General features: G+C 58.7%; 1 protein-coding gene across 1 annotated transcript in view; it reads left to right on the forward strand.

Moving 5' to 3' along the window:
* The first annotated feature begins 14,391 nt into the window (after positions 1 to 14,391).
* PPARGC1B (PPARG coactivator 1 beta) overlaps positions 14,392 to 26,410 on the forward strand; it is a 46,150-nt gene continuing 34,131 nt past the window's right edge. Inside the window, exon 1 of the mRNA XM_030283730.4 lies at positions 14,392 to 14,575. Within this exon, the coding sequence (XP_030139590.4) occupies positions 14,492 to 14,575 (84 nt within the window). The 5' untranslated portion in view covers positions 14,392 to 14,491. The remainder of the gene's footprint in view (positions 14,576 to 26,410) is intronic.

Below are 26,410 nucleotides of genomic sequence, written 5' to 3' on the forward strand. Positions count from 1 at the left end.
GTGCTCTGCTGCCTTTGCTGAGCTGGGCCGTCATTACGGCCCCCCCGCGCTGCCCGCTGTGGTGGCACTGGCAGCGTGCCTGGCACAGTGTACATGGCACAGCACACATGGCACAGTGTACATGGCACAGTGCACATGGCACAGCGCACATGGCACAGCACACATGGCACACCATGCCTGGCACAGCACACATGGCACAGCACACATGGCACACCGTGCCTGGCACAGCACACATGGCACAGCACACATGGCACACCATGCCTGGCACATCACACATGGCACAGCACACATGGCACTGCCCCCAGGTACCCTCCCTGCCTCGCAGCCCCTCCGCTGGGCAGGGGCACCACTGCCATGGGGGAGGGGATGGGGGCACCAGGATTGGCATCACCCCTGCTGTGGGGCTGGGGTGGATCCCTGCCATGGGGACGGGATGGATCCCTGCCATGGGGATGGATCTCTGCCGTGGGGCTGGGATGGATCTCTGCCATGGGGCTGGGATGGATCTCTGCCATGGGGATGGGATGGATCTCTGCCATGGGGCTAGATCCCTGTGGGGCTGGGGTGAATCCCTGCCATGGGGATGGGGATGGATCTCTGCCATGGGGATGGATTCCTTCCATGGGGATAGATTCCTGCCATAGGAATGGATCCCTGCTGTGGGGATGGATCCCTGCCATGGGGCTGGGGTGGATCCCTGCTGTGGGGCTGGGGTGGATCCCTGCCATGGGGCTGGGGTGGATCCCTGCTGTGAGGCTGGATCCCTGCTGTGGGGCTGGATCTCTGCTATGGGGATGGATTCCTGCCATGGGGATGGATCTCTGTGGGGCTGGGGGTGAATCCCTGCTGTGGGGCTGGATCCCTGCTGTGGGACTGGATCCCTGCCGTGGGGATGGATCCCTGTGAGGCTGGGGTGGATCCCTGCCATGGGGCTGCCATGGGGCTGGGGGCTGTCCCACCTCCCCACCCCACGGGCTGCCCGGGGTGCAGGGATCAGCTCCATCGGGCCCATCGTGCCCATGCCCGCCAGCCCGGGCTCCCTCCAGCCATGCCCGCCAGCCCGGGCTCCCTCTGGCCGTGCCCACCAGCCCGGGCTCCCTCCAGCCGTGCCCACCAGCCCGGGCTCCCTCTGGCCGTGCCCACCAGCCTGGGCTCCCTCCGGCCGTGCCCAGCCGTGCCGAGGCTGCAGAGAGCTCCCACCCGGGCAGGGACACAGGGACAGCCCGGCCCCCTCACCAGTGGGTGACAAATTGCTCCTGAGCCACCTGGCTGTGCACAGAAACTGTTCTCCACCTCTAATAACAATAATCAATCATCCTGCTCTGGGCAGGGCACGGGCAAGGTCTTCCAGGGCTGGGGAGCTGGTGGGGCTGTCAGGGGGATTTTGGGGGGCTCCCCTGAGGGGACACAGCAGCCTCTGCTCCAGAGGTGGCTCCTCTCCTGCACTGCCCACCAGGAGGGCAATCCAGGAGGGCAATAGACACCCTGCCAGGGGGAGTGCCAGCTCCTCGGGGCCGTGAAAATTGTGATTTTGGAGGGGAAAGCAGCTGGGAGCCCAGGTCTGGCATGGGGCACTGGGTGCTCCCTGCTCCAGAGGGTCCCGTGGGTCCCCATGCCAAAGGAGCTGCTGAGCCAGGCCCAGGAAAAGGGATTTCTGCAGGGCTCAAGATACTTTGCCCCAGGGAAGTGGTGCCACTTTTTTCCAGCTACTGATAAAGTTAAACCCTTGATCTGGTTAACGATTTAGCCCATAAGGCAGGCCAGGGTAGGACAGCAATGCTGTTAATGCCACTGGCTTGGTGACACTTCAGTTTTTTCCTAATATCTAACCCAACCCTACTGTCTGTCATCTGGGAACCATCCCCCTTGTCCTGCCCCTACTGGGGAAAACCAGTCCCTGGGAGTGCACCCTACCCCAGCAGCATTCCCGAGCCCTCCTTCGTTGGTGTTCCTCCTCTCCCGGCCTGCACAGCCCGTTCCCAATGCCCCAAGAGTTCATGGAATGGCTTCCCCAGACCTGCCGATGCTTGAGGGGCCGGAGCATCTGCACACACCACGGGCAGCCTGCTCCGAGCCTGATCCGAGCCTGCTCCGAGCCTGATCCAAGCCTGATGTGTGCCTGATCCGAGCCTGATCCAAGCCTGATCCAAGCCTGCTCCGTGTCTGCTCCAAGCCTACTCCAAGCCTGATCTGAGCCTTCTCTGAGCCTGCTCCAAGCCTGATCCATGCCTGATCCGTGTCTGCTCCGAGCCTGATCTGAGCCTACTCCGAGCCTGCTCTGAGCCTGATCCAAGCCTGCTCCGTGTCTGCTCCGAGCCTACTCTGTGTTTACTCTGAGCCTGCTCCGAGCCTGCTCATCCCTTGCCGTGGGTGCTGCAGCTGCAGGGCAGGACAAGGAGCGAGCGAGGCCAAGGCCAGGTCGGTGTGGAGGCACAAATGTCCCCATGGCAAAGGCTCAGGAATGACGGGGATGGAGTCCAGGAGCTCCGGGAGCTGTGGGAGCCCCTCGGAAAGGTCCTCAAATATCCAGAGGGGCTGGGGGGCATCCAGAGGGGTTGGGAAGTATCCAGAGGGGTTGGGGGCATCCAGAGGGGTTGGGAAGCATCCAGAGGGGTTGGGAAGTATCCAGAGGGGTTGGGGGCATCCAGAGGGGTTGGGAAGTATCCAGAGGGGTTGGGGGCATCCAGAGGGGCTGGGAAGTATCCAGAGGGGCTGGGAAGTATCCAGAGGGGTTGGGAAGCATCCAGAGGGGCTGGGAAGCATCCTGCTCCCCTCCCCACTCTGCTGGGCACTCCATGCAGCCCACAGAGCCACCAGGGCTGTGCCTTCATCTCTGCCCAAAGGAGGAGATTTGTGGGTCTAAAATCTGCCTCTTTTAGGAGGAGCTCACAGGAGCTACGGGCTGCAGACACGAACTCTTTTGTGAGCCCGACCGAATCTGGGATTTACCTAAAACAGCCCCAGGGAGGAAGGGCTGGGCGGGGATGTGGGGGGAGAGGGAGGCAGGGAGGCTGCCTGGTGTTTGTTTTTACTAATGAAGCCCCATAATCAAATCATTTCAATTTTAATTGTGAAGCCAGCAGGCAGATTTCTGTCTCCAGATGGGACGTGATAGGAATAGTTGAAGGCTGGGCACGTTCTGCCACTCACCTTAATGCTTGGAACAAGGCAGATGGGAGCAGTGCTGCTTGGGAAGAGCCTGGTCCCCCCAGGGGTGAGGATTTGAGCTGGGATCGGACCCCAAACCTCTCCTGCTTTGTCGATCCAGGGAAACTAACCCCTGGCAGGATGTGCTGCAGCATTCCCAGGTCTGAGCAGGGGAGGCAGGAGCTGTTTTCCCTGCTTTCATCTCCCAGCTCTGCCAGGATACATGAAATCTATTTGTGGCTTCCACTTACCATCTCATTTTCTTGGGTGTTTGGACTTTGGGAAAAGAGGAAAATAAAGAAACTGGGTCATTTTCTATTTATTTGAAAGAGCTGAGATGTTAACCCTCCAGCTGCACAGAGCTCTGCTTGTGTCTCTGTGGGACTGGCAAACTTGGAACAAGTGGTGGGGGAGAGGAGAAACCTCCTCCTCAGCAAAAAAAAAAAAAAAAAAAAAAGTTTCTTTTGCCCAGCTTCTTGTTCAGGCTGGGGGGAACTGGGTGCAGTGGGGCTGGGGCTGCCCACCCAGTCTAAAGCAGTGACCTCAGGCAAAACACATCAGCTTGTTCCTTGTGATGGAGAAATGGAGCTGGGTTGCTCTGGGAGTGATTAAATCCTCCAAGGAGGAGCATCCTGCTGCCTGCCAGGCCTCAGGGCATGGGGTGGGCATCGAGGGCTGCCAGGGACGGGGGATATCTCCTCTCCTCCCCACCAGAGAGGTTTGTTCCTCCCAAAGAGGATGAGGCCAGAGGCACAGCGTGACCCAGGCAGGTCACACCAAGTATGGAATACCTTGTGCTCCTCTTGGTGCCTTCCCCACAGCCATAACGGGGCAGAGCCCAGCTCTTATCAGGGCTGGCTGCTGCTGCTTTCACCTCCCCGTGCCCACAGTCTGGCTGGCAGAGCTGACAGCATCTCTGGAATCTCCTGGAAAGGATCCAGGTGGGGAATGCCAGGCACAGAGCAGCCACCAGCATCCCTCTGGCCGGGCCTCTTCACTCTTATCAGCTCTCCCCTTCGTGCCTGAGTCATCAGGGACAAGAGCATCAAATCAGCAATAAAGTCATTACCTTGCTAAGCAAATACAGATGAAAACCTCACTTTATTTTTTGAAATCTGAGCCCTGGCTCCTGAGGGCTTGAAGTGGCACCTTCCCTCTGCCAGCCTTCCCTGGGCTGGGTGTGCTCCAGCGCCAGGGACACGCCGGGTAAGGAGAGGAGGGGCAGAGGGGCACAAAGACAGAGACTTTCTACAATCTGGGAATCATCAATAGCACAGATTCCAACACCACCCCAGCAGGGCTTGTTTTCCTCAGGCAGGAGCAGGAGCAGGAGGGATGCTGGCCATGGGTGGACTTGTCCCCCTGCCACCCAGGAAAAGGTCCTGGAAGCGCCTGAGGACAGCAAAGGAGGGCAGACCTGAGTGTGCTGGGAGGGAACAGCTGCTGGGAATTTCAATGACCGCCCGTCAATGCTGGTTTTGTTCTGTCCCAGCCACGGCTGTGCTCTGCCTCGGCCAGCAGCATTGAAACCCTGCTGCTCACGGGGCATGGAGCGCCCTGGGCAGCGCCAGGGAGAAAGCTGAGCCTGAGGAGCAGCCCTGGAGCAGCTCCCTGAGCCTGCCCTGCAAGGAAAGCTGCCAGGCTGGCACAGCGGGCACAGCCCCGGCAGCAGGGATGTGCAGGAGCTGCGGTGGGCTCTTCCCAGTCAGGCTTTGGTCCCGTCTGCCAGAAGGAAAAGTGACGGAAAGAGAAGAGATGGTCAGGGAGTGAGTGAGGTGTGCTTCCTGCATCCTTCCTGCTCAGTTCCTGCCCAATTCCTGCCCAATTCCTGTCCAATTCCTACTCAACTCCTGCTCAGTTCCTGCCCAATTCCTGCTCAATTCCTGCCCAGTTCCTTCCCAATTCCTGCCCAATTCCTGCTCAATTCCTGCCCAATTCCTGCCCAAATCTGGCACAATTCCTGCTCAATTCTTGCCCAATTCCTGCTCAGTTCCTGCACAGTTCCTGCGCAATTCCTACTCAATTCTGGCACAATTCCTGCCCAATTCCGGCACAATTCTGACAAAATTCCTGCTCAATTCCTGCTCAGTTACTGCTCAGTTATGGCACAATTCCTGCACAATTCCTGCACAATTCCTGCTCAATTCCTGCCCAATTCCTGCTCAATTCTTGCCCAATTCCTGCCCAATTCTGGCACAATTCTGACAAAATTCCTGCTCAATTCCTACACAATTCCTGCTCAATTCCTGCACAGTTCCTGTGCAATTCCTGCACAGTTCCTGCGCAATTCCTACTCAATTCTGGCACAATTCCTGCTCAATTCCTACACAATTCCTGCACACCTTCCTCTCCCCTGCACACTCCTCGGGCTGGGCAGTGCAGACAGACCTTCCCAGGCACAGCCTGGGGATGAAGCTCTCAGCTGGCCCTGGAGCTGGGACAGGAACGCTGCCCCAGGACTCTCCAGGGCTCCCTGGGGAAATGGAAATGCTGCCAGGCGCTGTGGTGTACAGCCCCAGCCCTGCTGCACGCTGCCAGATCCATGCCCTGAAAATCTAGTTTCCTAGGGATAAACAGGATTTCTTATTCCTGTTGCTAATGTGATATCAGCACATTGCAACACAGATGTTTTAATAACACGTAGCTCTTTTAATGAAGGGCCTTAAGCTAATTTACTTCCCAACATTTGTATATGTCCTATTTGCTCATTTATTCATGCAGTAAATGAAATTAAAGTTGCTAAACATTTAGAAAATTACAAATACACTGGAGAAGTGCACCTGTGTATCAAAACAAGGAGCAGGAGCTGCTTTCCTGGCACAGAGGCTGCCCAAGGCACGCGCTGCTGGCCGCTCCCTCCCTTCCTGTGCAGCCACTCGGGCTGGAGGGGAGGGCAGCCGGGCACTGCCAGACCCCATTCCCAGGGATGCTGACAGTTGTGACAACCACTGCATTTTTATTTTTATCATCCCGCCAACACCGCTCTTTAGATCAGCTTTTATTAAAAATAAATAATGCTTTTAAAGCCGGTGCTGGGGCACCAAACTGTGACAAAGGCCAGGGAGGCGGTGCTGAGATGATTAATGTGGTTTTTCCAGTGAAATTCAGCAGTTCTCCCGTGCTGAAGGCTCTGCTGACAGCTGTGGGCAGGAAAAAGGTGCTGGGTGCCGTTCTCAGTCTGGCACCTGGAGCAGGGCACAGCTCTGGCTGTGGCCTCACCCCTCCTAGGCCAGGCTTTGGTGGGCACAGGTCAAAAAGCCAAAGGGATGTTGAGGCACAGAGCCCTGCCCCAACAAAGTGATGGATCTGTCCCTTCTTCTTCCATTATCCCCAAAAACTGCCCCCAGCAGGCCCAACCCGAGCCCAGCTGAGGGGTGAGCACAGCTCACACTCAGGGCAGGGAAAATGGATTTTGAATGTTCCCTGCCACACAGCCTGCGCCCCAGGGCTCCAGGGATGTCACACATCCATCGTGCCACCACCCTGGGCAGACCCATGCCAGGCACATCTCCACCACACGAGGAGGCTCCTCCCATATCACACCCTCCAGGGGAAGGTGAGGAAACCTCCAGCACCTCGGGAAAACCCCCAAAGGCTGTGCAAGGCTGGCCTTGCTGCCCCTGGGCAGACTCATCCCACCCAGGCTTCCCAGGAAGGGACACCAGTCCTTCCCAGTCCGAGCACTGGTGGGATGGCACAGCTGCCTCTGCTCATGGCCACGGGGACAGGGCAGCAGCTCCTGCCCTGCTGGGACAGCCCCAGCTGCAAAACCCCTGCCAGGATCGGGGCTTGTGGCTGGAGAGCTCCATCCTTCTCCAAGACGTGCCCATCACCTGAGGCTTTCCCCAATTCCAGCTCACAGCAACTAGTGGGAAAAGCAGCGAGCAAAATCTTAGACAAACATTTGGGGAATCCAACAATCTCACTCTGTGAGCACAGTGTGGCTCCACAGCTTGCTGGGGAATGGCAAGCACTGATGTCCCACGGGGAGGGAGGCAGAGCCGCTGAGCTCTGGTGATCTGCTCTATTGTCAATGCAGGAGAACCCAACGGGAAGGAATGACGATGTCTGACTCAGTTCAGAAGGCTGAATGATTTCTTTATTATAACTATACTAAAATATATTAATATACTATATAAAAGGAGGATACTCAAACCACATACTACTTTCTCTGACTCTAACTCACAACTGGTGACCCTCTCTGAGAGCCCAGCCCCAGGTGGGTTGGATTGACCATCAGGCTCAAAGAATTCTCACCAGAATCCAACCAAGTAATCACCCCAGGTAAACAATTCTCCAAACACATTCCACATAGGAAAAACAAGGAGCAGAAATAGAAATTGTTTTCTCTTTCATTTCTCTCTGTGCACCTCTATGAAAAATCCTGAGAGGGAGAGAAACGTGCTGCCACACTGCTCCATCAGGGAGAGGCGCTGCCACTCACTGCTGCGCTCCGTTATCCTGCTCCCTCCCTGCCCTGCCTTTCCAGGCCGGAGCATTTCTCAAACTGGGCTTCATCCCACCCCTGCTTCTCCTTTTCCAGCGCTGACAAAAACCACCCCAAACCCCTCCTGCCCGGTGCCAGCGCTGCGATCCCCGGGGCGCTCCAGGCGCATCCCTCGGCCCCGCGGGACGCGTCGGCACCGAGTGGCACCGCTCTCTCTCCTCCTCGGTTGTACAATTGGGGCTGTGGCAGTGCCAGCTCCAACCCTGCCCCTCCTGGCACACTCGTGCCCATCCCCGGGGCAGGGGGGCAGCGGGGCGAGGCGCTGCGCTCTTACCTGTCGGCGGAACCGGGAGCGCGGGGAGAGCTGGAAACAGCCCCGGCTGCCCCGGAGAGCCGTGCGGGAGCAGCGGGGGCCCGGTGGGTACCGGCTGCACGGCGATGAACCAGCCGGAGCCCCGCTCGGGCACACCGGGCTGCCCTGCACCGCGCCCTGCCCAGCCCTGCCCAGCCCGGCCCCGTTGCCGGGGAAATTGATGCTCCCCCCGCCTCGTCCTCTAAGCACAGGAGCAGGGAGAGGATGGCAATGAGAGCATCTTGCAGCTTTTTAAGCTCTCGAGATGCTTTCAAGCGCCGGGGAGGCAGTGCGAGCTGTGATTTGCTGCATTATTGCTGTTGCTATCCCTGCTCGGGGAGCTCCTGTGTGCAGAAGAGATGCTTGCAGCAAGTCAGCATCCAAACGCTGCCTGTTCTGGGTGTGGGGGGCTGAGCCCCACAGCTGCCATCACCCACAAGGGACTGGGGGCCACCCTGGCACTTTTCAGCACTTCTCAGGGTCTCTGGGATGGGTCCCCTTTAGCTCAGCCGTGGGTAACCAAAGCAGCCGGACACCGAAGCGGTGTCAGCTCACCCCAAGCTCCTCCAGCAGAGCTCTCCATCCTCCTCCTCATCCTTCTCCTGGGGCTCAGGGGCTGCCTGGCTGCCGGCGATTGCACTGTCAGGACATTAATAAATAATTAGCCGGCAAACTTCCACCAGGGAGCTTGGTTTGCTCTCCTCCAGTGCTCAGAGCGGGAGCCAGGGGAGAGCAGCTATTCCCAGGAAGAGGGGCAGGAGGGGGTGGCATTTCCCCAGCCGGGCTGGCGGCTCCCCAAGCTCCTCCACAGCTGACTCCACATTCCAAAGGGATTGGGGGGAGGAGGAGGAATAGGTAAAATCAATGAGAACCTATTTGGCGGGACAAAAGAACGTGGTTTTATTTATAGCACTGGCTGGAGCTGAAGAGTCTCCTGCTCAGGGAGACGGTGCTGAGGCGCTGAGGAGCAGCACAGCAGTGTCTGCACAGGGCTGGGAGATGCACCAGTGCCCACCCTGCACCAGCCAGCCCCACTGAGCCCCCCAACTCCCCACAGTGCTGAGGGAGCCTTTGCTCGCCAGCCTGGCAAGGGGGGAACATCTGCAGAGCGGTTTCTGCTCTGACAGCAGTGTCTGTGCTCAGGGGGTGCCAGGAGCTGAGCACCAGCCCCTTCCCACCCCTCGTGCCCAGGGAGGGCTGCAGGAGCTGGGGACAGTGGTGGCCAGGCCCTGTGGGGGATGCTCAGAGGAGAGCTGGTGACAAAGGAGGAGGGGGTGCTGCGAGATGGAGCCCAGGCACAGACAGAGCAGACAGAGCCAGCCTGGCAGGCCGGGAGTCACGAGCCAGGAGATGCCCATGGACATCCCTGCCAGCAACAGCTGCTTGGGGAACAGCAAGTCCTTGCTCAGCAGTGCTGCAGATCCAAATTTTCTCCCTCCACTGCTCACTGCCTCGGCCAGCTCTGCTAGTGCAGGAGGATCAGGACCTGCTCTGGTGACCATGGCACGTCTCTGGGATGAGGCAGTTAAAACAGAGAGAGGAAGAGAGCACCCAGGCTCTGGGCAGCTCCAGGGAGAGGCAGGAGGAGTTACCCTGCTCGGAGCCGTCAACACAGAAGGATGAGGCTGGTCTGGGTCTCAGCCAGCCCCCCTCAACACCCCTCACTCCTCCTGGGAGCAGCTGGCAGCAGGATGGAGGGGATACAGGAGATAGCCCAGCTCCTGGTGCTGTCCTGCCAGGCAGGGACAGGCAGGGAAGGGAGCCCAGGCAGCACCACCAGCGCCAGAGGCAGCTCGGCAGGCAGGGACGAGGCAGGGGAGCAGCGAGAGGCCAGTGGGGTGACACGGATGGGCTGTGACAGACACTGCCAGCACAGTGTGGGAGCTGCCAGAGCTGTGGGAAAGCCGAGCTCAGCCGGAGTGAAAGGGACACGAAGCTGATGGTGCCATCCCGCCGGTCCCAGGGCTGGCTGGTGCCCTGTGCCCGGCTGCTCTGGGGCAGCACGGGGGGCACCGAGCCCGGAACAGCGAGGGGCAGGCTCAGGCTGCAGGCTGGGATGGCAGGCAGCGCAGAAAGAGCAGCACAAGGTCTCTGACAGCGTGTTCCTTCCCCCTGATAGAGTGAGGTACAGGATGAGCCGAGTGCCCTGGGCTGCTGCCAGCCTCTCATCCCCAGGCAGAAGGGGCCGGCTGGCCCTGCTGTGCCAGAGCAGCCTGGGGAGGAGGACAGGCTGCTTCAGCTGCTGTGGGTGTGCTGCTTCCGCGGACAAATGAGTCACTGCAAGTGCCATAAGGAGTCGATGGCATCCTGGCCCCCTGCTCGGCCCACACAGCTGGTGGGCAGCATGAGGCATGGTGCAGGAGCCTTCCCTGCCCTCTGCTGCCTGGGCTCTGCCTCTTGCTCCAGGAAATTCCCATCTGTTTCAACAACGCATCCACAAAACCCCCTTCTTGCTCCTTTGCTATCACATTGGTGTGCTCACAGGTTTCCCCTGCAATAACTGTGTGGATTTACCTCCACAGCACGCTCCAGGCTGCAGGGTGGTGCAGGCTGCAGCCCTGCACAGCATCCCCCTGCACGGGTGCATCCCTGCAGCCCTCGGTGCTGGCCACAAGCTCCTCTGACGGAGCTGCAGCAGCCCCTGCTCCGGGGAAAGAGCTGCAGCCAGCCTGGCAGGTGGCACAGGGGGAGGGACCCTCTGCAGGGTGTGCTGCAGAGAGGGGCCTGGGGGGACACAGCATGGCAGAGTGTCCTTGGTGTCAAGGAGTGGCTGCCTGAGGGCTTTGTGGCACAGTGGGACATCACTCCACAATGATGCTGAGGAGCCTGGAGCATGAATGGCAACCTCTGAACCACCAGAGGCTCAGCCCTGCCCCCTGGACAAGCTGGATCTCAGAGCCAGGAGCCCACCAGCACCCACTTGCCCTCAAAATCCACTTTTGTTTCCCAGGTCTCCTCCAGCCCCAGGGGCCAGTCCCTCAGCCCTGTGGCAGAGAGGACATCAGACTTTCACTCCTTGCTGGCCATGAAGCATAACAGAGCCCTCCTGTCGGCAGCTGAGGAGGAGGAGGAGGAGGAGACAGGAGCTCCCAGGTGCACACAGCTAATGAGGCACAGAAAGCATGCAGGGAAAGCAACACTCTGTCCCTGTGCTCGTGATCCCAGGTGAAGGATAAGGCTGAGCCCGAGCAGGGCTGCGGGGAAGGGAAAGCAGAGCTCGTGGAAAGGAGCCAGGCAGAGAAACTCAGCAAAACCCTGGGCATGGCACTGCCAAGCGCTGTGCCCTGCGGGGAGCGCAGCCAGCAGCGTGCGTGGATGGAGAGCGCTCCAGGACAGGGCTCTGGGGAGCCTGGGGACACCTTCCCCTTCAGCTGCCCCAAACTCACCGAGGCACGGCTCCCAGAGCTCCTGCCAGCCCACAGAGCCTTTCCTTGTCCCGATTGAGAGCGGCCACCACGCCAGTCCCCATTTCCCGGAGTGGCAGCAGGCGGGGGGCTGCGGGGGGTGTAACTCCGAGGAGCCCCATTTGCTGCTGCCTCTCAGTGCCTGCTCCTTACAACATTTTGCCATCCACAAACAGAGGCAGCTGCAACGTGAGAGCGAGGGCGGCGGTGGCCAGGCCGGGGTGGCTCCTGCCAGCCAGCGCTCATTGGCTCCGGCCCCTGTCCCACGCCTGGCCTTTGGCAGGCTCAGGGTACCTTCCAACCCTGTCCCCTCCTGACCGCCGGCCCAATGACATTACTCACTCGCTGTTGTTTTGAAAGGACATGTGCAAGATTTCCTGTTATGTTTTACCTCGGTAATGTTATCCCCAGCGGTGCTGCTGCTGCAGTGGCGCGGTGCCACGGGGCACTCCGGAGCAGCCAGGGCTGCCAGGCCAGGGTGGGCACAGGGGGCTTAACTCTGCTCAAAAGAGGCTGACAGCTCCTGGAGTCCATAAACACAGAGAGCAGCAGGAGCTGGAGCTCTGGCAGCTACCCTGCTCTCGGAGCTCAGGGTCTGGTGGAGGAGGAAGGCTGTGAGCACACAGCAGAGCTGGCACAGGGCAGGTGTGTGACACGGGCAGTGATGTCCCATTCACAGCATGCCATCCCAGACACCGTTCCTGCCCACCGCAGGTGTTTCTGAGGCTGCCACATGACTGACTTCTTAGAAGGTGGAGACAACACCATTTATAACATCTTGTCCTCCTTCGCCTCTCTCCTGGTGCTTCCGAAACCCTTTTTCTGAGTGTTATTCAACCAATTCCTCCAGAAACTGCAGGGCACAGGGAAGTGGTGTGATCTCCATTTCACAGGTGAAAAGAACCAAAAGGAACATAAAAATGCTCGGACTGTGCAAAAGTGCACAGCAGTCAGGAGCTGAAGTTGGGCAGGTTAACATCAACTTGGAGCCATGAGAGCTTCATCCTGCAGGATCCCACAGAAATCCAGAGGCAGCAGAAAGTCCACTCGGCCAAGATGCCCCCATTGTGCTCTGCTGTCCTCTGTCCCCCTCCTGACCCCATTGCCAAATCCAGTTCTGCCTGCAGGGCTGGCAGGAGCCCTCATCTATCTGCTCAGAGGGGAAATGGGGCAGTGCAGGCTGGGCTTTGCTTTCCTAATGCTCCTCCACCCCTGGGGTCTCCTGCAGGCTGTGACCACTGGAGGCTGGGAAGGGCTCACCTCCTCGGCTTAGAAAGCAAGGCAGGAGGAACTGTGCTTGCACATGGACCAGAAGGGAAAAGGTGTTTCTGAAAAACCTATGCACGGCTTGATTTTCAAATGACAATTGACGAGTAATTCCCACGAATGTTACTTCCTCCTTGAGTGCAGATGGTGCAAAGGAAATCACGAGATACTCAAGGGTGAACTTCGCCTTTTGTGAAACAAATTCCTCCCAAAGGAGTAGTGTGGAGAGGCCTTCCAGCCCTGATAGGGCAAACTGCCCTTCTGTTCTCAGTTCATCTTCATCACACCATAGCCTTCATCACTTGTATCTTCTGTGAGGAAAGGAATGCACGTCAGATCACTGCTCAGCAGGGTCAGCTGGAATTTGAGTCTCAGTCTTCAAGGAATTGCACATGCCCCAGAGCAAGGCAATTTCCTTCCTTGGCCCTGCTGAGTGTGCTGTGCCCGCTGGTCACAGCTGGGAATCCTGGCAGGGCATTCCGGGGCCCAGGCCTCCCACCCATGGGCAGAGAAGTTTCCCTGCTGGCAGGGCAGCCGGAAAAGCACCTTGGGTAAGTGTTTTGGCACTCAGTAATTAGTGCTAGAGTGCACAGCAATGAGGAAGAGTTGCTTTGTCCCATCCCAGGCCCACAGCTCTCATCAGTGTGACACAACAGACGCTGTTCCTGCCATCTCCCTTTGGTGCAAGGCTTGGGATCATCAGGGAAAACCCAGTGTTGCTACACTGCGTGGTGTTCACAGCATATCCGGAGCCAAAGGGAGGCCAGAGGGAATTAAAAGTGGCTGGAACCAGCTCTGCCTTTGAAGCAACAGCAAAGAGAACACAGACGGGCAGTGGGCCTTCCCTGCCAGAGGAAGAAGCACTTTCTGTTCACCCTCCAGAGCCTGGCACAGAGCTCCCCACCCTGATAGCTCCACACCACTTTGCTCCATCAGCTCTTAACAGTGACCCTGCAGGCCTGTCTAGGCAGCCTGAGGGGAATCAAGGATTTGGAGCCATTAGGCTGCAGGTGTTGCCACTTGGTTGGTTGTGTAGCAGCTAATTCAGACTGCAGTGCCAAGCCCTGCTCTTTCCCATATAATTGCTACGGGTAGGTAAACAGAACATTCATGAGATTTTTGGTCCCATCATTAATTATTTCTGAAAGGGCTTTTAGGATACGCCTCAAAACCCCAGACAAAAAGATGACGTGCGTGACATCAAGATGCTCGCAGCCGCAGCCGAAAAGAAAACAAGGAAAATCAGAAGATCTTTTGCTCCTTTCTACTCTTTACTGCAGTCCCCTGGTCCCATTTCAGTGCAGACCCACCGAGCCTGGAAGTGACCCCTGGCCCAACTGCGGCTCTCAGGGTTTCTGTATCTCCACATGGGGTGATCTGGGGACTGCTGAGAGCTGCCTGGCGCTGCCGGGTGCTCCCACTTTTAAACACTGGCGAGAAGGTGTGTGCAGGGGCACTGCTCAAAGCGGGTTCCCTCTGTGGGTGCGTGTCCCTGGGGAAGGCTCTCCAGCAGGAACTACACGGCACTTTTAAAAGCCCCAGAGAGAGCCTGGATGTACCCCTGGTCTAGATGTACACCCAGCGCTTACACATCTAAACCCGGAGCCACCCGGGGGCCGTGCCTCGGCAGCGGGGGACACCGCCGGTTTGACGGGGTGCCACTTCCAAGTGGCACACACAAAGCGGTGTCCGCAAAGCCCCCGGGGCGCTCCCTCGCAGCGCTCCATCCCCCCGGAGCGCGGCTCCGCAGCCGCTGCGGGCGGGGGCTGCGGGCGGCTCCGCCCCGGCGCTCCGCGCTCCCCGCCCCGCCGGCCGCCCGGTCCCGCCGCCGCGCCTGCTGCATGCTCGGTGCTCAGCCCCAGCCGGAGGTGGAAGATGGCGGAGCCGGGGCCGGATTGCAGCTCTCTGCTCGACGAGGATCTCTCCTCCTTCGTCTTCAGTTACCTAGCTGACAGCCAGGTAGGCGGCGCGGCTGGGGGGGCTCTGCTGCGCGGCTCCCCGGAGCGCTGCGGCCGGAGGGGGGGAACGGACGGACCCCCCCGCTCCGCTTGCCGGGGCACCCCGGGGAAGAGCCGCTGCTGCCGGAGCGGGGCTGAGGGGCCCGGTTGGTCCCGGGTGCCCCGGGCGGTGCGGCGGTCCCGTTCTCCCCGCCGCTGCGGAGCCGCCCGCGGGGCTGTGCGCGCCCCTCCCGGGGCTCCCGGGCGGCCGCAGCCCCGCAGCCCCGCCGGAGCTTTCAGCACCACTCGCACGTGGACTCCCGCGCCCCCCCGCATCCCCCCGTCGGCCGGGAATGTGGGGGGAGAGGGGACAAGTTGATGGGTCGATGGGTTTCGGTGCAGAGCGACCCCCCCGCGGTTGTTAGGGCTCCCCCAAAGGTGGGGAGGGGGCGGCGCGGTGCTGGGGGGGGTTCCGCAGGGGGCTGCGCGGTGGGGGCTGATGGAGCCGGGCTGTGGGATGAGTCATGCCGAGCGTCAATTCCACGCATACGGGCTGGGATCTTGGGGGATGGAGGTTCGGGGAGGGGGGGTGCGACAGCGACAGGGGTCTCGGTGCTGCGAGTCGCCGGCTCCGAAATGTGGATGGGCTGTGTTTTGGACGGAGCTGGGTATTAAAATCAGATTAAGGCTCCTTGGCAGCTCCGGCGGGATCACGAGAGCGAGCCGTGCTGGCTATAGGGCTCGCATGCTTTTCCATTTTGGGGGCTGCAAGAGAGGCGCTATACAATAAAGCGGGCAGGAGCCGGAGCCGGGGCTGAGCCCGAGCACTGCCGCGCATTTCGCAGTCGGCTCCATGAGGCTGCTGCAAGTGGGAAGAGTTTTCTGTAGTTATTTATCATCCCCCCCGACCCTTCCCTTTCATAACCACGGATTACAAAATATCTCTGATTGTGAAGCGGGCGCATTCATCCCAACCCTTGCTCTCTCACCACTTCAGCCCCGCGATTGCAAACAGCCAGGAGCGTTTGTGTTTGCGGGGAGCAGCACCGGGGGCTGATCCTGCCGCCGCTTTGGGTTCAAAACAAACAAGGGCTGGAGAGCTGCTAAATGAGATTTGCCCGCGGTGCGTGTGCCAGACAGAGCCAGGCAGGGCTTGCCACCAGCCAGATTGATGTAGTCCCGGCACCTCTGCCCGCCTGCACCAGCGCCAGAGCGCTCCGGCTTGGCACGGACCGGGCGGCGGAGCAGGGGGGAGGCAGCCTGGCTTCTTAACCAAGAGCTGCTGACAGGTTGATTCCGGCAGCAGGGTCGGGAAAGGTGAGAAGCGGGCCGAGATTTTGTAAGCACTTCGTGGGTTTTTTTCCATTTTGTTATTGCTGAGGGAGCCGTCGGCTTGGAGGAGAGGAGAGGCTGGCTGTGTGGGACGCTGTCCCTCGAGTGGGCTGCGGGTGTGGGATGCCATCCCCTGGAAGTACAGCTGAAAGGTGCAGCTCCCACCAGCACCATTGCTCCCTGAGCAGGTGAAAGTTCCTGGCTCCGCTTCCCTTTAATAACCCTCCTGTTCTCCGTGTGTTAACCATGACATGAAAAGCCCTTATGGTTGCAGCACGTGCCTGGAGCCTTGTTTCTCTTTTTCTTTGCTTTTTGGTCAGCATTTGATGTGCCAATTTAAAAATCTTATTCAAAAAAGCGACTGCTAAGGGAAGGGGAAAACAAAAATCCTACAAATTGTCATCCCTCCCTGGTGCAAGCCCACCATGTTGTGAACGTTTCCCTGGAAAATTTGGAACTGTGAAATGGCCTGTGCTGAAAGGAGACAATGTTGATGAAACGTAGTTGGCTGTGTCCCCTGTTTTCTCTCCCTGTCCCCGGCGTGCTCTCTCCTGGAGGGAGCAGCACAGGTAGCGCTGCTCTGAAATCTGCAGGTGTGGGAGGAGAGGAGCAGCCAGGGCAGCGTTGCAGCTCGCTGCAGCTCCCGTGCAGCCCCTCTGTGCTCTCCCGTCCGGTGCCTGCTTTCGATAATTCCATTTCCTCTTCTGTCCCCACGTGCGCTGAGGGGCTCAGGGCTGCGATGGGAAGAAAAGAAAAAGAGAAGACTGAAAAAGGAAGGAAAACCAGCACACACCCCCCCCCCCCAGCTATGATTTGCATACCTTTGCTTAAGAACCGCCTGAAGTTGTAAGCATGTGTTGTGCTTGTACCTTAACCTCTGATGAAACGGGGGAAGGCTCCAGCCCTGGCTCTGTCACATGCTGCCTTCTAACTGGGAGCGGGAGGCGGGCCGGGCTGGCTCTGACGTCTCTCCCCATTACTACTGTACGAGCTGTGCTTACAACTGGGTTACGGACTCCTCCGGGGAGCCCCAAAGCTGCTCCCCCCAAGACCCCCGCGCCCCAGCACCGGAGCAGATCATCCTGAGAGGCTGCGCTGTCAGGAGGCCACGGGATGATGAATAGCGGCCCTTGCCTTCGTGGAAATTTTGAGGAATTGGGACTCTCCTGCTCTCTCTCACCCGTGCTTCTCCCCGTCCTGCTTTTGCAGGAGGTTTGGAGAAAGGCGCAGTTGGTGCAGGTGCCAGGTGATCCCTTCCTCTCCAGGGGAGGAATCCTGAGCAAGGCTCTCGGGGAGATGCACAGGGAAGGTCTGACAGGGGTATCTGCATCAGTCCCTTATTCATAAGGGTTTGTGCTGAGGGTGCCAGCTAACCTCTATTTACATATCGAGGACAGCGATGATTCACGTGCTACCTGCATTGCTACAGAAAGAAAGTCAGGGTTTTTCACTTGATATCTGCCTTTCTCCTGCCAACTCCTTTTTTATTTCTTTAATTTTTTTCCCCTTTTTTTCTTCTTTTTTTTCCCCAACAACAACAAAAAAAGTGATTTTGTTCTGCTGCGCCTCAAAATGTGTCATTTCTGGGCCTGCTTAATCCATTTTGTGCAACTCTGCTGCTCAGAGGTATGAAGCTGGTTGTAGCTGGTTCATCTGCTGGCACCAGGCGCTGGGAAGTGCCAGCCAGGCAGCTCTGCTGAGAGCACCACGGAGCAGCTCTCAGCATCCCTGCGAGAGGCTGGAGCACTGTGGCTCTAACGGCTTCAATTCGTTTAAAAAAACCCCAAACAAAGTGCAGCAGTGGGGGGGGAAAAATAATAAAAAAAAACCCAGGCTGCTTCTCAGAGGGATGTTTAAAGATCACATGAACTGAAATACAATATTCCCTCTTTAACTTCCCAGCCTCCTGCTAACAGCTTAATCCATCGATGAGTGCAGGAGGCACAGCGAGCCCGCGCTGGGTTGGCATTTCTAGTGCTGAAGTGGGGATGCATCTCTAATTTCTGATAGTCCTCGCTGAGCTGCCCAATATCCTGCTTTTTGTGTGGCTTTTCTCTCGAAGATTTGGGGTGGGCTTGGACAATGGACAGCCTGAGGGCCTGTGCAAAATGCATCCTCAGCTGCATTGCTGCAGCGTGGGTCGAAGGGCTGCTGCAGTGGCAGGGCTGGAGGAGGCTGAAGGGTGGCTGTGTCCTGGTGGCTGTCACCGTGCTGGAGCTGGGGGTGCTGGTGGCTGTCCCCAGCACAGCAGAGGCTGCGGAGGCTGGTGAGCACAGCAGAGTCTGAGCTGAGCCAGGAGAGAGAGACAGCAGCCGGCAGCAGCCGAGGGAGAAGGAGGGCTGGGCTGCAACCTGCCCCTCACAGCCTCCCCCCACACCTGCCTGCCTTCCCCCCGGGATTCTGACCCGTGTCCCCCACGCCAGGGGTGCCCCACACCGGGGTTTCCCCCCACCTGCCTGCCTGCACATCCCTGCCCCGCTCTCATGCCGTAATGGAAAGGCACCTCTCCAACAGGTGAATAATTAAGGGCTCAACAAGGGCCTCCAGCAAAGGGAGCTTTGTGAGGGAGAGGGATCTCTCTCACATTAACCTTTCCAATGTCAAAAGCCTTTTTGTAGGGAGGAACTCCACTTACACGAGCTCTTTGGCACGGTTGGTTGCCTAATTAAAAATGCTCTGGGAATGCCCCTTCCAACACCAAACTCCTATTTTTGGGGAATGGGTCCCATGTCTGTGGTGTAGGGCTGGGGACAGGGATGCCACAGGCTGGCTCCTGGCAGATGGTTTGTTGTGGTGCCAAGGGCAGGAGCCCACCAGGCTCTGAGATCCCCTTTGGTGGGGCTGGGGGCTGTGGCAGGGTATGGGAGCTGCAGTGCTGTAGTGGTGGGACAAGGAGAATGGACTCAAACTGACAGAGAGTGGGGTTACAGGAGATACTAGGAAAAAATCCTTGTGAAGGTGGGGCAGCCCTGGCACAGGGTGCTTGAAGAACCTGTGGCTGTCCCTGGATCCCTGGAAGTGTCCAAGGCCAGGCTGGAAGGCATCCCTGCCCATGACAGGGGGTGGAATAGATGAGCTCTAAAGTCTCTCCCAACCCAAACAATTCTGTGATCCCGTGAAGGACGTCATTCCCCCTGGCCAGCATGTGCCAGCAGCATGTCAGCTTGGGGACATCACTGGGCTGGGACAGCGCCATTGTGCAGGGCCCGTCTGTGCTGCTGCTGCTGCTGCTGCCAAATGCCACCACCGAAGCCAACACTTCTGCGTGCCCATGGTGTCACCGTGGCCAGGCAGCGTCCCTGTGGGGCTCTGCAGCTCTGGCTGTGTCGGGGAAGGGAAGAGCTCCACCAGGACCAGGCGTGTGGCAGCCGCTGGCGAGGCCTGGCAGGGCCTGGGCCGCAGACGCGTTTGCCGGAGGAATCGGCTTCAGGCTCCCGCAGCTGAGCCCTGCTCCATGGCAACCCGGCGCGGGCTTATATTTCTCGTGACTGCTTGGCAGCCTGAAGTGATTTAGCAGGAGGGATCTCGGACCCGGAGCTCCCAGCCGTGTGGGCTCCGGCTGCCCAGGCAGCCCCTGCCCACAGCCTGGGAATAGGTGTGGAAGGATCCCAGTCCTGCTGCCTGCAGAGCCGCCGCTCGCCTGGACAAGGATGCTTTGAGATGCCTGTGCTTGTAGTAAGGAGCCAGGGACTAAAGGTTGAAGTTAATGGGGCGGGTGGTCAGGTGAGGTAGTGACCTATTTCCAGGGACACGGGCACCGTGGGCACTGGGTGATGATCCAGCCAATGTGTTTCCCTTCCCTTATCGCTCGGCCGTTCTGCTTTTCAGCACTTTTCCTGAACTCTGGCTTACAAACTATTATTTATTTATTTATGGCGGTTGGGTTTATTTTACCTTTTTCTATCAATAACGGGAGCTTCCAAGAAATGCCGGAGGACTTTGCACAGCCCTGTCCTCATGCAGCCCCGTCTGGCTGCACTTCCCCACGTGGAGGCAACAGCCAAGGCCGAGCTGCTGCGTTAAACCAGTTCACTTCTGAATTAACACAGGGAAAAGTAAAAGCTGGAAATCTCCTTTGGCCCTGGAAGATCTGGAAACCTCCCGGGGGAGGGGTCGTTCATGTGGCAAGTGTGGTGGTCTCTGCTGGTGGGGGATGTGGACAGGCTGTGGCAGCCCTGGGGACACAGTAGCCAGAGTAACCTTTGATCTCTGCCTGCTCCGGGCATCAATGTGGGGCTTAGGGAAAATACTTTCCTTATCTCACATCCCAGTGTCCTGAGGCAAAGCCTGCAGGCACTGGGAGCTGGCTGGGCACCCCAGCACCAGGAGCTTCCCTGGAGGGACCACAATGATGCTGAAAAGTGCCAGGAGCTTTTAACATCTATGTCTCCTGTGCCAGGAGCTTTTTCCATCTGTGTCCCCTCTGTCCCCATGGCCCCCTTGCCCACCCAGATGGGGACAAAGGCTGGAGAGCCCATGGAGGGCTGATGTGACACTTCTCCCCTCCCCTGGGATGAGCAGTACATGCTTTATATGGATGTTTTTGTGCTGAGGTGGCGCCTCCAGCTCTTGCAGGGACTACAGTTGCAGGGCAGCAGCATATCTTTACTGAGATGCATTTTCTGAATTCTTCCTGTGGCCGGGGCAGCACCACAGCCCCTCTGCTGAGACAGCCAAGGCCAGGCCCCTCGGTTCCTGTTTCATTTTGCTCCAGTTTGGCTCAGAGAGCAGCAGCCACCACTGCTGTCACTTCTGCTGCCCGCTTTGTCCGGGGAGGCTGCAGGACGCGCTTTGTCCCCGGCACATGGGGGGAGCGGTGTGGGAAGTGTCATCCTTTCACCCCGCTGCCAAAAGCTGCCTTCCACACCTATTCCCCGAGGAACCCTCATTTCCTAATTTTCATGGACGTCAAGAGCAAGGAAATCCTGTGGCGAGGGCTGAGTGTCCTGGCCGGGGCTGCGGGCCGAGCTGGGGCAGCCTGGGGATGGAAGGAAGCCCAGCTGCCTCTCTTCATGTTTGTTCTCCTCCCTCCTGCGCCCTGCGAGGGGTGATGTGGCTTTCACAAGTGACAGCTGGGGACCTGGCTGTCCTGCCACGAGGTGACCCACGGCTGGAGCAGCCCCAGCTGTCCCTGGGGGTGCAGCATTTTTGCTGAGCATTTTTCTTGCGTTTTTTTCGCCAAGTTCCTAGGTAGGAGGGAGTCGCGTTATTATTATTTCATGAAGAAAGTGCATCTGTAGCTGCAGGGTGTTGGGGAGACTGCCATGACCCCTTGCATGCACGCAGGACTGGGCTGCAGTGGGGCTGGGTTGGAGCTGAGACCAGCACTGGTCACCCCGAGACCGGCTGTGCACGTGTCAGGGTGACAGCGAGGAGCTGGAGGTGACAAACATGGCACTCACAGCTCTCCTGGAAGGATGCAGCAGGGCCAGGCTCTGGCTCTCTTTGCCCTGCAGAGGTTAATCCCTCTGCCAGCACGGTGGGCACAGAGCTGGTGGCCGTGGTCCTTTGCCCCAGGTGTGCTGCCAGGCAGAACCCACACTCCTGGCTGGGAGCAGGGCAGATCCCATTCCTGAGTGTGGGGTCAGGGCTTGCAGGCAGAGCTGGCCAGGGGCTCACCTTGGTTCATGCCAGATGAGCTGCCAGCCTGCTCCTGCCACGCACAGGCTGCTCACCGGGCACCAGCACGGCGGGGATGAACTTTGTCCAGCTTCAGTCCTGATTTCTTGGCACTTTCCCTGCCTCGCTGCAAATGTTTGCAACTTCCACGGCTTCCAGCTAATTAAACTTTGCATTCCTGTTGGCTCCCTGCAAACCAAGGCTGCTGAGTTGCTTCCCTTTGCCCTGGGCTGGGGGATCTGTGGCTCTGCCTGTGCCAGGTGTGTGTGGCTCAGGGCCACCTTCCTGCATTTTAATGGCAGGAGGATTTTCAAACCTCCCCTCCAACAGCATCAACCCCAGAGCTCTGCACAGCTGGAGATTTAAACCACCAGCATCGTTTCTCCTTTCCAGCAGGCTTGTGCACAGTCACGACCAAGCCGTGCTGATAATGAAAAGAAAAAAAAAAATCACAATTTTTTTTCTTAAAAAGGAAGTTTCTGTTTCTGTGTGGGCCCCACAGGGAGGCTGGCGCATGCGGGTTTTGCGTGCTAGAACCCATTTCCCAGGTAACAGAACTCAAGCCTGTGAGAACTGTGTGGTTTTCTCAGGCTGAAAGGTTGGATGGTATTTGAGCTGCCTTTTTTTTTTTCCCTTGTTGCCGTGTCCTTTTAAGAAGGAAGGAATAAGTATGTCTATTTATATATATTTTGAAAATGAAAGCACGTGGCCCGTGTCCCCAGACACCCTCATGGTACATGTTGCCACCCAGCTCTGGGGGGACGCCGCTTTGCTGGTGCCCACCCCCCCAACCCACCCCAGCAGCTGAACTGGGGAGCAGCCCCTGGAGCTTGGGGTGAGCTGTGATGGACGGGCAGGACATTCCCTTGGGAATCCTCCATGGGACCAGAGGCTCCGGGGTGTGGAAGTGAATGCAGCAGGAAGGATGTTGGGATGTCATGGAGGGGATGTGGGGACAGCATGGATGAAAAGGGCTGGAGCTGCTCACTTCCTTTACTCTTTTGGCTCCTCCTGCCCATGCTTTGAGTGGTGCTGCCCAGCCTGCCTGCAGTGCTGGCTTCTCCATTCCTCTGCCAGGGCATCTGGGATGCAGAGTGGTTTCCGTGGGGAGAACTGAGGGTCTGCTTGCCCTGGCTGCCTCCTCTCAGTGTCCACCTCAGTGTCCACCAGTGCCTGCTGCCCATCTGCCCAGAGGAGCTGGAAACCAGTCTGCACATCCAGCTGAGTCAAAAATACATGAAAGGCAGATTATCAGGGGGAGACTGTCCTCATCTCTGCCGCTCACTTATGGCAGTGCAAGGACCTGGAAATACAGCTTTCAAGTTTCTCTCTGTATTTATGTAACCCAAACGAACTCTTTTTTGGAAAGAGCCACTCTGTCTCATTTAGATACCTAAATATAGCAGCTGCTCCAGAGGGAGGATTAGCCTGCAAGTGCCCTGGCGGGGGGACCTTTGTGCACGGGTGTTATGGGGAGTTTGAACCTCACCCAGTGGGGCCTGGGGGGATTATTCCCCTTGCCATTATCAGGGTGGGCTTGCAGGGTTCTGGGTCAGCAGGGAGCTCACACAGTGACCAGGTTGAGAAGCACAAACCTGTGGAGATGTGGACTGCAGGGGTTTTTCTAAATGTCTCGATGCCTTTTGAGGCCAGGGCCCTTCTGTGCCCAAACAGAGCTGTTTGCTTTTGTGCCATCACTTCCCCTTGCAGGGAGGATCTGTTCTCCAAAGCACTGAAACAGAGCTGAGCTATGGGGTGAAACCTCCACATCCAGCCCTGCCAAAGGGCCCCGTGGGGCTGCAGCACCTCAGGGTGATCAGTGAGGGCTGCTGGAGATGAAGCACTCCCACAACGTGGCACTGGGAGGAAAGGCAGGGAAGTGCAAGGGTCCTTCTGCCCGTAGGTGCACCTCAGGTAAGGTGCCCCTTTAGGGAAAGGTGTGGAACCAAGCATTTGAAATGCCAAGCTGAGGTGGCATTTCCCTTTGCCAGGGATGTCCATGGGCATTCAGGGCCTGCCACTTCTCTGAGATGCAGGTGTTAGCAGAGTCTGGGCACTGTGTGCATCCCGTGGACCCACTTCTGCTTCTTCACACACACCAGAGCCCTTTGCCTGTGGATGAGCACAAGAGATCTGACCATGTGGCGTAGGGGGGCTCTCATGCACCCCCTGGCATCAGCCAGGCTTGCACCTTGCACCAAGCACTGAGGGGAGCTGAGTTTCTCAGAGGTGCCCAGGGTGACCTTTGCTTTTGTCTGGCAGCATTTCCAACTGCCCTGCAATGAGGGTGCCGTGTGCCACTTCCAAAGACGTGGGGAATGGCTGTTTGTGTGCTGGTGTCCCAGGGACTTGGTGACACATGCTGCAGCAGTCTGTGCAGCTGGCTGGTTTTACCAGTGTGGAGAGGACACCCTCGTGTTTCCCTCTGCTCCCATCTGCTTTGCAGTGCTGACACAAGAGCAGCTCCCTGGCCTGGGGCTGCTGCAGGGGCTCCTTGGGACTGGGAGACACACAGGAGCTGCTTTGTGTTTTCTGCAGGAAAGCAGAGGGTCCCTCAGCTGTTTGAGCACTGCCTCGGTGCTTTTGGAGTGCTTTTGGCTCTGCCTCCCTGCACACCTCATCCCCACTGCTGCCCATGCCTGTGTGCCCAGCTCAGAGCTGTGCAGCCTGTGGTGTGCTGGCTCCTCTGCCATCCCCCTGGGGCAGGAGCCACCTGGCTAGAGCGTGGATGTGTCAGTGAACACCTGCACGCTGGCTTCACACCGTGCCCTTGGACAACCTTGCCAGCCCCGTGCCACGTCCCCTCAGCTCTCAGTGCAGGCAGGTCCCGTTTGGGCGCTGCCCTGCTCAGGTCGGTGCTGTTCAGCCTGGCAGGGTGCAGGTGAAATGGAGAAGGCAGAGGACGTTTAGGGGAGGAGGAGGCTGGTGGGCTCCGTGCGGAGGGCTCGCAGTGTCCCCAGGATCCCCGAGCTGGCTGGCAGATGGCTGCAGCCCTCCCGCCCCGCTCCGAGGAATACAAATGTGCGGCGGATACGGTTACCCGGCCCGGCAGCGGTGTTGGCTTTCACCTGGATCGATATCCCTGCCGGCCTGGCGCTCAGCTGGCAGCACAGCCAGCCCAGGGGCAGGCACTGCCGAGGCTCTGCGCCCCTGCCCGTCCGTGTGCCCGGCTGCCCTGGCGCGGGGGCAGCGCCGGTGCCGGCCGCAGCGCCGCTGCCGCGCTGTCCGGCCCCGTCATGCGTAAAATGTAATAAATAGGGCCATAAGCCTTTTACAAAGTCTATTTCCACTCTTGGATCCGGGATTTAATGCATGGCTGCTTAGAGAGGCTGAGGATTTCAGGGGTCAGCAAGGCTAATTGCACTGCTGGAATAAAAGGGTGCGTGGTGAGGATCCTGCCCGCGGGCGGGAGAGGGTGCCGGGGGTCCCAGCCCCCCACCCGCTGCCCTGGCCCTGTGTGCTCCCTGCCAGCAGCCTGGGAATGCCACAGCCCCGTGTGGCAGCTTGGCGAGGGCTGGGGTCCCCAGGGAGGTCTGTTTTGGGGCCGGGGAGGCCGAGCCAGCCGGGGAGCCACATGCCGCAGGTGTTGGGTTCCCCGGTGCTCCGTGGTGTCCCTGTGTGTCTGGCCAGGCACGGCTGGCTGGAGCACTTGATCTTAGATTACCTGTAAGGCAGGGAAAGCCTCTGCGGGGCCAAGGGCCAGTGAGGATCAGGGCTGTCCCGGTGCCAGCTCAAGCCCAGCCTGCAGCATCTCCTTCAGCTGCAGAGAGGAGCTGGGTACCATCCTACCAGGCTGTGCCAGCAGGTCCCGATGCCACAAACTGGGATGTGGAGGGATGTGTGTCCTGTGCTGGGGAAACAGCTGTCACAGGGACATTTCTCTCTGTGCACCTCTATGAAAAATCCTGAGAGAGAGAGAAATGTCCCCGTGACAGACAGCCCCACCGGGAATGGAAATGCACTGCTGGGGGAAAGCCTGGGGCACAAACCTGAATGGGGGGTGTTCCAGTGCCAGGTGTGCTGCGTGGCCAGCACAGGGTTGGGGTCAGGACCTGGACAGAGCTTTCCTGGAGGTGCCAGGGAGGAGCTGAGGGGATGTACAGGCTCTGCATCACCAGGAAAACCAGCAGGGAAACCCAGATGCCCCGAGGCCGCCGGCTGTGCGCCCTGTGCCAGCCGCTGGCTCTGGCAGGGCTGTGCCGCTGGCCACGGCAGACGGAGGACGCCAGCTCCGCTCGGTGACTCCGCTGGCTGATCCCGTCATCTCCTTCTCGCGCCAAGTGCTGAAGTCACCATGGAAACCGGCATGGCAGCAGCCTCGCCAGCATCCTCACTCCCAGTGCCCGCCCGCTGCCCGCTGCCCGCTGCCCGGTGGCAGCCTCGGCCACCGCTGCTCTCCCCATTCCTCGAGGGCATCATCAGTCCCGCTGCTGGGCTCGGGGATGCACGGGAGATCTAATGGATCCCCAGATCCATTAGAGCTCCTCCATCCCGCAGAGCCTCGCAGGAAGCACCGAGCAAAAGCCTGAGAGTATTGCTATTAATAGTACCTGCTCCCAAAGTTATCTTTAGCTGCACTGCTCCCACCTTCATTCATAACAGCCATGGCACGGGCCTGACTCTTCGCCCTGCTGCTGGAGTGGCTTTGAGGTAACCCCGGCATCCCCAGGTGCTCCACTCGCCTGGGCTTCCACCACTCAGCAGCCTTTCCTCTGCCTGTGGACAGGGATGGGCAGCAAACCTTCCCCTGTAGTGGGAAATGGAGCTGGATTTCTTTGCCAGGGTTCATTTTTCTGTGGTGACCGTAACTCTGAACTCTGCTTGGCTTTGCCTCTCCTCCCACGTCGCTCCTGTGCAGCAGGGTTGTGTCTTGCCAGAGGCTTTCTCCCTGGAGCATCCCTGCTGG

This window comes from Taeniopygia guttata, chromosome 13 (genome assembly GCF_048771995.1).
Source record: "Taeniopygia guttata chromosome 13, bTaeGut7.mat, whole genome shotgun sequence".
Classification (NCBI taxonomy): domain Eukaryota; kingdom Metazoa; phylum Chordata; class Aves; order Passeriformes; family Estrildidae; genus Taeniopygia; species Taeniopygia guttata.